General features: G+C 43.9%; 1 protein-coding gene across 2 annotated transcripts in view; it reads right to left on the bottom strand.

Annotated features, from left to right (window-relative positions):
- Window positions 1-1728: 1728 nt before the first annotated feature.
- The window catches only part of MCOLN3 (mucolipin TRP cation channel 3), a 46445-nt gene continuing 37684 nt past the window's right edge, over window positions 1729-10489 (bottom strand). For both annotated transcript variants that reach the window (XM_004699287.2, XM_045292000.1), the window contains 4 exons: window positions 9402-9503; window positions 9169-9291; window positions 6705-6911; window positions 1729-2789 (listed from right to left, as the gene is read on the bottom strand). In XM_004699287.2, coding sequence (XP_004699344.1) covers window positions 2655-2789; window positions 6705-6911; window positions 9169-9291; window positions 9402-9503 — 567 coding nt within the window. In that variant the 3' untranslated portion in view covers window positions 1729-2654. The remainder of the gene's footprint in view (window positions 2790-6704; window positions 6912-9168; window positions 9292-9401; window positions 9504-10489) is intronic.

Here is a 10489-nt window from a genome sequence, read left to right as displayed (position 1 = left end):
CAGAACACATTCACCCCACCACATCATCCTAAAAATCTTCAATCACTTCCAAGTTCCAAATTTCATCTTCTGAATCATCTAAATAAAATATGGGTGAAATTTTGGGGGCATTCCATCCTAGAGAAAAATTCTACTTTCTCTGTGAACTTGTGAAGTCTTAACAATAAATTATCTGCTTCCCATCTACCCTGGAAGAGGCACAAGGCAAACATTTTCATTCCAAATGGGAGAAATTGGAGGCAAATAAAGGACAATGAACACCCAATAAATCCAAAACCCAGCAGAACAATTTACCACATTTTGGCTTCGGACCTGCAGATAACTGTAAGATTAATAAATTTGTGTTGTTTTAGGCCACTCGGCTTTCGGAAAGTTTGTTAGAGCTTCCATAGGAAATGAAAACAGTCTCAATTTGTGTGAATTAATTAAAAAATAAGATGCTTTAGAAAGGATTAAAACAAGGTATGCATTGGATATTTTAAGGCTTTGTTCAAGTGATGAGAGAAAGCCTGGGAATTCTTTTAAAACAATGTGGCATTCACAGAATCAAAATGCACCTAAAACTGAAAATGACAGATAACACAAATCCTAAAATGTCTGTGTTGATGTCTATAAATCCACTTACCTGGGGCTTCTCCTTTGACTTATATCATCAGAAATAAAGGCCAGTCTGAGCCCTGAGGCTAACTAATGAAAAGCCCCAGCCAAGGGATATATCTGTTCGGCCCACTTGCATGGAGTCACTCTGGGTGCTGGTTAAGAATGTGGATTGCTGGCCTATGCCTAGAACTTGACAAGAATTTCTGGTGGCGCTATCCGGAAATCTACCCTTCGAAGAGACGCCCCTCTCTCTCAATATTTCTTATGTCCACACGCTGGAGACGGATTGGGTTAGGGGTGGGCACCGAGGAGCTGACCTCCAGAGCTAGCAGCATCAGCAGCAATCAATCCCAGGACTTCTCTTTGTTTCCCCTGAAAAAATGTCTTCCACCCTTTATCCCTTCACAGTTACCCGGATATTCTTTATGTCCACAGGAGAGAAGCTCTAAAACAACAGGCCCATAATTCCTCTGCCAATCCAGAGAGGCCGCTGGCTTGGTTTAGGGACAGTTATTAAAATTTAGCTGTTGCTGTTTCTTTTTTAAATAGTAGAGTTATTCTCTGTTGGGCATCATTACTAAAAATTAGACCGTGGAACTTTTCAGGGACTCCCCTTACAGTAAGAAAGCTTGGAGAATCAGGTGAGAGACATATAGGCGCCAAACCACTGGCAGTAATTCCACAGCAGAAGCATAATGACTTCAAGGCAGAGCAAAACTCTGGACCAAACAGCGGGTCAGTGGTTTTGAGTTTCCACTGACGTTATTGTTGCTGGTCTAACAGAAAACCACCAGAAGAAAAGGCTTCATCGTGTACTAACCACAAGTCCAAAATTCACATTGCATTCTAGTGAATTCTAGAAATGACTCGGAGTCAATATTAAAACTAAGCCAGAAAAAGACTCACTAACTTGTCCATATTTTTCTCGTGGTGTTTTGAAAGCCACCGGCACACAAAAAACAGCTTCTGCTCATTGCAAAAGCTCAGAGCTCGACGCCTAGGGGTCGCTCTTGGGCTCGTTATTGGGATTGAGCAGCAGCATTTCAGTGTGTCTCAGGCTGTCTTCATTTAGCCCTTACAATCAACCACCAGGAAAACAAGAAAAATACCAGTTTCCTTCCAAGGTGCTTGTTTTGAGAACATTTATTGCACATCATTTGCATTTAAATAGTACACAGACATTCACGTCACGGCAACCGCTGCAACTTCCCTACAAGCAGGAGAGGCTAAGAACACTGTTTCTGCGTCTTTTTAAGGACCACTTGCCCAGTTAGTTTTAAATTTGGAGCCTAATTATTTTCCCCAGATATTTCTAATGTGAGTTAAGAGAATGTTTCCCCATGAAGCTAGAGCTCTGGACACCAAACAGGGTACAGTACATCACATAGTTTTCACAAAACTGTTCAAAGTACTAATAAAATGACCATCTTTGCATTGAGTATGCATTTGGTATTGAGGTTTAATTGTCCTGTGTGTACAAGATAGTCCTTCAGCTTTGCACTTTAACACTGAAAGAAGCAAAGCCTAATTCTCTGCAGAACTAAATAGCAATCCAATAAGCTGTCCACCCATTGGTGATGGCTGTTGCTTTCTGGTGCTCTTCCAGAAGGTACAATTTTAAAATACACTGACTGCTGGATGCACATCAGCCATCCCTCTTCTCTCAGAGACGGTTCCAGTCAAGATCAGTGAGTTGCCTGACATCACTGTCAGGCCAGGGTCCCACTGATGACATAATCAGCACTTGGGGCAGAGAGTAAAAGTGTCAGAGCTAGACTAAAGAGTGACAAAGAGAGGCACGAGGAGCACACTCTAAAGCTAGGGGAAATCAAAAGGAAAGAGCAAAATCCCACGGCTCCACCATCAACAGTTTTTAAAGACGAAAGAGGCATTAAATCACTTTAAAATAGAGAAGCATATTTCCGAGTGATAGCCATTAGCTCAAAATAATAGCTGGTCCTAGACCATACCTCCCTTGATTCTAAAATATCCACACGGTCTCCCAATGCAGCAGCAAGTTTTACTTTCCTCAAGGGTACAGATAAGCTCGAGAGTTACTTTTTACAACAGCAGAATAAAGACACTGGAGGGTCGTCGTCTAATCTGTACTTTCCAGAGTTGGGTAGATCTTTGCACTCTGATATAAAGTTCCGAAGCTCAGTCTCTGGAAAGCCATTTTGTTGGTAATGCTAGACAGAAAAATAAAAGGCATTCATTCATAAGCACATTGAAAACAGCCTTATTCCAAATTAAAAATGCATCATTTGGCAAGGTGGAGGGACAGTTCAGTCATTTCATGAATTTTCAGGATAGTGTAGCCTCTAGAACAATGATTCCCAAAGTAAGTGATCCTGCCCGCTGCGGGGCGCTGGACCGAAAAGGGGGTGGGCTGCAAAAGCAGATAGCTACTTCTGGGGGTCAAACGACCCTTTCACAGGGATCATCCGATTCATAACAGTAGCAAAATGACAGTTATGAAGTAGCAACAAAAATAATTTTATGGTTGGGGGTCACCACCACATGAGGAACTGTATGAAAGGGTCGCGGCCTATGAAAGGGTCGCGGCCTTAGGAGAACCAGTGCTCTAGACTCACTTTGCAGCTTTGGCTGAAGCAAAGTGGGTCTAGTATTCTGCAGTCGTCCTACTGAGCACTCTGTCTGAAGTTGAGTTCAACCCCACATCGAGCATGTTGAGCCTGAGGCTAGCTAGAACCTCTACAGGGAGAATTGACCTAGGCCCGTCCCAAGGATGAGAACCTCTGGCACTACTCTGTCACACACACACACACACACACACACACACACACACACACACACACCATGACTTCCAGGCCAGTCTGAAGTAGATGTCTCAGATGGAATAGGGTTCAAGTTACAGCGAAGCCCAACTGATCTAAATTAAGAGAGATAACAAAGGAGAAGGGAGTGTGTGTGTGTGTGTGTATACGTTAGAAGGCAGGGTAGGGACAAATATATTAAGCCTCCCCCTGAAGAGCTCCTGGTCTGGCCTAGTGTCTGCTCAGAAGGTACCTGAATGTCTGAAGGTAAATGTCCAGCCTAGACACTCTTGAAGTCCCTCATCCGGACATGTAAGTTTGCTTCAGTGTATCATATTTGTATCAGTTTAGGGTCAAAGATCTCTAGGGCATGTTCTTACCAGAAAGGGTTAGAAATAGCTTAACTTGCACATTTGACAAGTGCTCTAAGCCATGGAAAAAGGCTAATATCTAAAATATCATATCCTGCGGTTTGAGGTATATGTCATTCACAAGCTATCAATCCATGTTCCTATTGGGATCCTGGACTTCCCCCTTTGGCTTGCATGGTTCTCAGCACACAGAGTTGAAGATGACTCGGCATCGCCTGGATGGCAGTGGTACGGGAGGAATTGGAGCAAATGCAGCCACAACTACAGTCTTTCCCAGTCTCCCTGGGGCCCAAGGCCCAAATCTACTAGACACATACTGAGAGGGAGGACGACAGCCAGGCCCTGACATCTGGCTCGATAAGAATGAAGCCATGGCTCTGACTTCACAAAACAAGCAAACAAACAAAACCTCTCACCATCATTGACTCAATTCTGGCTGATAGCAACCCTGTAGGACAGGGTAAAACTGCCCTTGTGAGTTTCTAAGACTGTAACTCTTTATGGGAGTAGAAATCCCCCTCTTCCTCCCTCACCAATAAAGTACTCATATTTATTAACATTAAAATTTAGAGTCTAAACCAGCAGTTCTCAACCTGTGGGTCACAACCCCTTTGGGGGTTGAAAGACTCTTTCACAGGGGTCACCTGATTCACAACAGTAGCAAACTTAAAGTGATGAAGTAGCATTGAAAATAATTTTATGGTTGGGGGGTCACCACCACATGAGGACCTGTATGAAAGGGTCACCGCATTAGGAAGGTTGAGAACCACTGGTCTAAACCATACCTTCTCTTTATTCCTGCAGCCAATCAGAAGGCACCACATCCTCCCCCTCCACCCAAAGTCCCAAGTAGAAATGCCTATGCCAATATCACGCCTAACAGTATAAAGTTATTAAAAATTTAAATGATGTTGAGATATTTGTTCTGCTGTACCATATTTCAAAGGGCTCAAAGTGCCAATAAAAATATCAACAGTTTTCCCGAACACATTTCTAAATGTAGAAAGGATGCAGAGCTAGTACTTGCCACACAAGCATCTCTCTCTTTACTGGGTCCCTGGCTCTTATAGCATGGCAGACCTCATCAAGATGAATGGGTGCTATAACAACACACCCAAAGTGAAGAGACAAATGTTTCCTTAGGAAAATTAGATTTAAAAAGCTCCCAGCGACAAGAGGATAGTAAAAGAAAACAGAGGAAAGAACTAGGAGGCAAAGGACATTTATAGAGGTCTAAATACAGGCATGTACATATGTAAATATATTTATATATGATGATGGGGAAATAGATCTATGTACATATATTTATAGGTTTAGTATTAAAGTAGCAGATGGACATTGGGCCTCTACTCAAGTACTCCCTCAATAAGAACACTTTGTTCTATTAACCTGGCATTCCAGGATGCTCACCTTCCCAACATGATCACTCAAGACAAAGCAGGTGCATACGCAAATGTGGTGAAGAAAGTTGATGGTGCCTGGCAACCAAAAGCTATAGTGTCTGGGGTCTTAAAGGCTTGAAGATAAACATGCGGCCATCTAGCTGACAAGCAACAAAATCTACATGGAAGAAGCACACTAGCCTGTGTGACCATGAGGTGTTGATAGGATCAGGTATCAGGCATCAAAGGCCCAGAACAAAAAAATCATATCATTGTGAATGAGGGCAGGTGCGGAATGGAGACCCAAAGCCCATCTATAGGCAGTTGGCATCCCCTTACAGAAGGGTCACGGGGAGGAGATGAACCAGTCAGGGTGCAGTATAGCAATGATGAAACATACAACTTTCCTCTGGTTCTTTAATGTTTCCTGCCCCCCACTATCATAACCCCAATCCTACCTTACAAGTCTGGCTAGACCAGAACATGTACACGGGTACAGATAAGCACTGGAAACACAGGAATCCAGGACAGATAAACCCCGCAGGATCAATATTGAGAGTAGCCATACCTGAAGGGTAAGGAGAAGGTGGGGGAAGATAGGGGAGACTGATCACAATGATCTATATATAACCCCCTCCCATGGGGATGTACAACAAAAGTGGGTGAAGGGAGACATCGGTCAGTGTAAGACATGAAAAATAATAATAAATTATAAATTATCAAGGGTTTATGAGGGAGGAGGGTGGGGAGAGAGGAGGAAAAATGAGAAGCTGATACCGAGAGCTCAAGTAGAAAGAAAATGTTTTGAAAATGATGATGCCAACAAATGTACAAATGTGTTTGACACAAAGGATGAATGTATGGATAGTGATAAGAGTTGTACAAGCCCCCAATAAAATGATTGAAAATTAAAAGGTCCCTTCCACCATCACACACACACTTTTTGGGAACTGAAACACCATCTGTTTTACTTACCTGTTGACTAATATAATTCTAATAAAAGTTTGAAAAACCACAATTACTCAGAGACTAAACTTTCAACATTCTACTTCTTCATTTCTTGTTCCTCAATCTTCACCCTGAAGATTTCATCATCCCATTGATTTTGCCCCGTCTTCTCACAGCCGTCCAGGTGTTTCTGACTCATAATGACCCTACAGGACAGAGTGGAACTGCCCCTGTGGGTTTCTAAGACTGGAGCTTTTGATGGTAGTAGATTGCCTCGTTTTTCTCCCATGGAACACCTGGTGGTTTCAAACTGCTGACCTTGTGGTTAGCAACCCAATGCATAATTCACTACACCACCAGGGCTCCTTCTGCCCCTCTTAGAAATTTTACTACCACTGGAGCCCTGGAGGTGCTGCTGGGTTTGACTGCTAACTGCAGGTTGGCTGTTCAAATCCTCCAGCTGCTCTACGGGAGACAGATGAGGCTTCCTGCTCCAATAAACATTTACAGCCTCTGAAACGCTTTGTAGGGTTGCTGTAAATCAGAATCAACTCCATGGCAGTGGAGTTTGGTTTTGATACAAGTTTTATAAAAATGCTGTTTCTTAGAGCTCTTCATAAACTTACCTTAATTGTTTCATAAGTGTCAGTAATGAGTGCGATGAAAAGACTTAAAATCATGTATATGAACAAGCTGATGAATGTGTAGAGGTAAAGTCTGCTGAAGAGCCAGACCAAGTAACTTTTTTGCTGCATTTTTGCAAATGTGGCAAACATGTCGTCTCCATTTATCAGAGAGAAAAGGCACTCAGAGACCGTGTTCAGAGAACGGAACTGGGAGAGAAAAGAGAGAACAAAGGTACTGTTAACCGACGTCCCTTCCTGTTGCAGACTTTGTTCGTGAAATCCTATGAAACATAAGGGGACCCAATATCCCAAGTTTCCCTTTTCGAATGAATAACCACAAGCATTTGCGTTGTCAGACACATGACACATGTACTGTCTTTTCTGGGACAAGCAGCTCCGTCTAGAATGCTCCTTTAACTAGAAGAAGCCTGAACTCAAGGCAGAAAGGGCAGCCTGTACCTTTAGACCCCTTCTGAGTTAAGTCTTACCCCTTTCCCTTGACTTCAGAGGAAAGACTCTTTGAAAAACTGTACAAAGGTATTCAGGTGCCAACCAGGCATGCCCATAGGTGGTACATAGGTGGTACTTCACGTTATGTCAACGTGAAGATGTATGAAAGTGTAAGGGTGGGGTCCAACCTGTCACTCCGGTCACAGCCTGATGATGCCCCCGTGGGCTTGCTGTCTTCTTATACAGGGGAGGGAGGAGAAACTGGGATCCCCACCCCCTCTCTCTGCCCCTTGGCCTTCCTACTTACTGGAATTCGGCCACTGAGCCTGAGAGCTGCCAGAGCCCTGCCATGTTTCCACTGACCTTGGAGGCACCAGCTCACCAGCCTGTGAGCTTCTGGCATTCTGCAGCACTGCAGATGGCTCTGTGAGTCTGAAGAGGGACTCGGAAGATGGCCTTGAGTCCGACTGCGCTGGGATGCCTTCTCTGTGTGTAGTTACTTCTTAATCTAAAGTGTTTGCTGATATATCGATGCGTGTCCCTGGATTTGCTTCTCTAGACAACCTACCCTAACACCCCACACCTCTCATTTTGAAAGTCCACTTCTTTTAAGGCAATGCTATTTCGGACTAGTGTTATCAGCACAACAGAACAAAATGCTGCCAGGTCCTGCCTTATCACCATGATTGGTGGTGAGTAAAAGCAGTATGATCCACAGAGCTTTGATTAGCTGACCCTGATCTTCAGAAGTAAATTGTCAGGCCTTTCTCCCTCGTCTATCTCAATCTGGAAGCTCCACTAAAACTTATTCAGCAACAAAGCAACACACGTACATCCACTAATGATAACTGGTGACTGCATATGAGGTACCCTGGCTGGGAACTGAACGGGGTCTCTCACCTAGAAGGCAAGAGTTCTACCGCGGAACTACCAATGTCACCTATCTGAGACTATAAAATGACAACAACTCACAAACCCACTGCCAATGAGTCGATTTCAACACCTAGCAGCCCTGTAGGATACATTTGAACTTTCCCATAGGGTTTCCCAGGTGGTTACATCTTTATAGAAGCAGCCTGCTCTATCTTTCTCCTGAGGATCAGCTGGTGGTTTGAACCACTGATGTTTTAGTTAGCACCTAAAAGCTTTCACCACTGCACCACCAAGGCCCTTGAGACTATAAAAACACATACAAAACTTTGAGTTGATTTCGATTTGATATAGGGTTTCCAAGACTGTATATCTTTACAGGAACAATAAGTCTCATCTTTGTCCCACAGAGCAGCTAGTGGTTTGGAACCATCAACTTTGCAGTTCTTAGCACACTTATCCCATAATGCCAAAAGAGTTCCTTTTGACAATATAGTTCTAGTTCAAAGAAAAATGTAATTAAGACTGCTTTTTACAAAGTCACAGTTTGAAAAGGCTTATCTAAATAGCCTTCTCTTTAGTATATAAAGCATATAAAGCAAGGAGCCCTGGCGGTGAAGTGGGCTATGTACTAAGCTGCTAATCACAAGGTCAGCTGTTCAAATTCACCAGCCACTCCACAGGAGAAATGTGAGGCTGTCTATTCCCATAAAGATTTAAAGTCTCAGAAGTGCAAAGGGGCACCTCTACTGTGTCCCATAGGGTCACAATGAGGAGGAACCAATTTAGCTGTGAGTAGGAATGTACTCAAAGGCAATGAGTCTGGTTGGGGGCTTTTGAGCATGTGGTGCAAAACACCCACCTGCCAGTTTGTTGTACGGGGGTAGCTTATGTGTTGCAATGCTAGCTACACCACCGGCATTTCACATGAGCAGGGTCATCCATAGTGGACAGGCTTCGACAAAACTTTCCAAGTAGAACAGACTAACAGAAAGGCCAGGCGATCTACTTCCAAAATATAGCCAATGAAAGCCATATATGTAACAACACATATTAGAGCTGTGAGGTTGGTGATTCACATACTGTGGACTTCCAGAGAAGGAACAGATCAATCTTAGGAGAAGAGAACCAGAAGGCTCCTTACCTTATCATGGTAAGGGCCCAGCACAATCCACCCACAGAAGCAATAGCCTAAGTAAATCATGGCCGCACAGCAGCAGAACCTGATGACATTGGGCAGTGCTGCCTGAAGGGTCAGAATGAGGAGCTGCAAAAGGAAGAGAGGCCATCAGAATTCCTTTGGTCTTCATCCAAAGCAGTGCCATCGATAACTGAAGGGGAAATAGAAACAGCACAGAGAGCTGTCGAATTCCTTACGTTGTACTTCTGGAAAAACCCGAGGTAGCGGATGACTCCAAGCCACACAAGCAGAGTAGAGGTCCCAAGAAATATGCTGCAGACATCATAGCTCGTTAGACTCTAAGGCAGAGCGGGACGAAAATATTAGATAATGTGGTAGTTACAGATTTATGTCAACTTGAATTCTTATGGAAGTGTAGGGGCGGAATCCAACCTGTCAATTAGGTCACAACCTTAGAATGCCTCCTTGGGGTGGGGGGAACTGGGAATCTCTCTCTTGCTCTCTGCCTTTCCACCTCCCTGCCTGCTAGAACTCTGCCTGCCTCTATGGCCCCAAGTGGGCTGCTGTCCCTGGAACACTGTCGGTGCCCTGCCATGTTTCCACCAACCTTGGATCCACATGACTCTGTGTCCACTGGCCTGGGATCTTACTGCTTCCTGCTTCACTTTTCTGCACCACCAGCCTGCAGCTACAAGTTTCTGAAGAGCGCCTTGACTTGCATTGGACTGGTAGACTTGAGTTGGATTGGGCTGGGATGCCCAATATAAGATTACTTGTTGATCTGAAGCATTTTTTATACATATGAGTGTCACTGGATTTGTTTGTATAGACTATTTGGGCTAACACTGATAATATAGCTGAAATGCATCCAGGCAGAATATTTATTGAATAGATATGAGCCAGGCATGGTTCTAAGTGCTAAAGATAAAGCAGTAACTAAATAGAAAACATTCCTTGCACATATGAGGCTTATAGTCTGCTTAGCAGAGAGAGTGAGAATAGGAAAATAAAATCACAAAACCTTTGATCCATTACTTGGTAATAAGAACTAAGGAGAAAAGGCAGGAGATGCAACAGGAAATGGATGTGGGGTTGCAATCTTAAGGAGGATGATCACTAATGGCAGAGCAGGGCTAGATGAAAAGCAGGGAAGCAAGTCACTAAGAGAAATGCTCTCCAGGCATGGAGGCCAGCAAGTGCAAAGGTCCTGAGGCAGGAAAGCACCTGGCAAGATGGGTCAACTGGACTGGAGTGAGCACAGAAGAAAGGGGCCAGTCCACTGGAGATCCCCTTGCAGAGGGGTCTCGGGGAGGAGACGAGCCAG

Source organism: Echinops telfairi, unplaced genomic scaffold (assembly GCF_000313985.2).
Source record: "Echinops telfairi isolate 266 unplaced genomic scaffold, ASM31398v2 ScPeMD7_443;HRSCAF=831, whole genome shotgun sequence".
NCBI lineage: Eukaryota > Metazoa > Chordata > Mammalia > Afrosoricida > Tenrecidae > Echinops > Echinops telfairi.
Note: the sequence above shows the minus strand (reverse complement) of the source record. Positions and strands in the feature narration are given on the sequence as shown.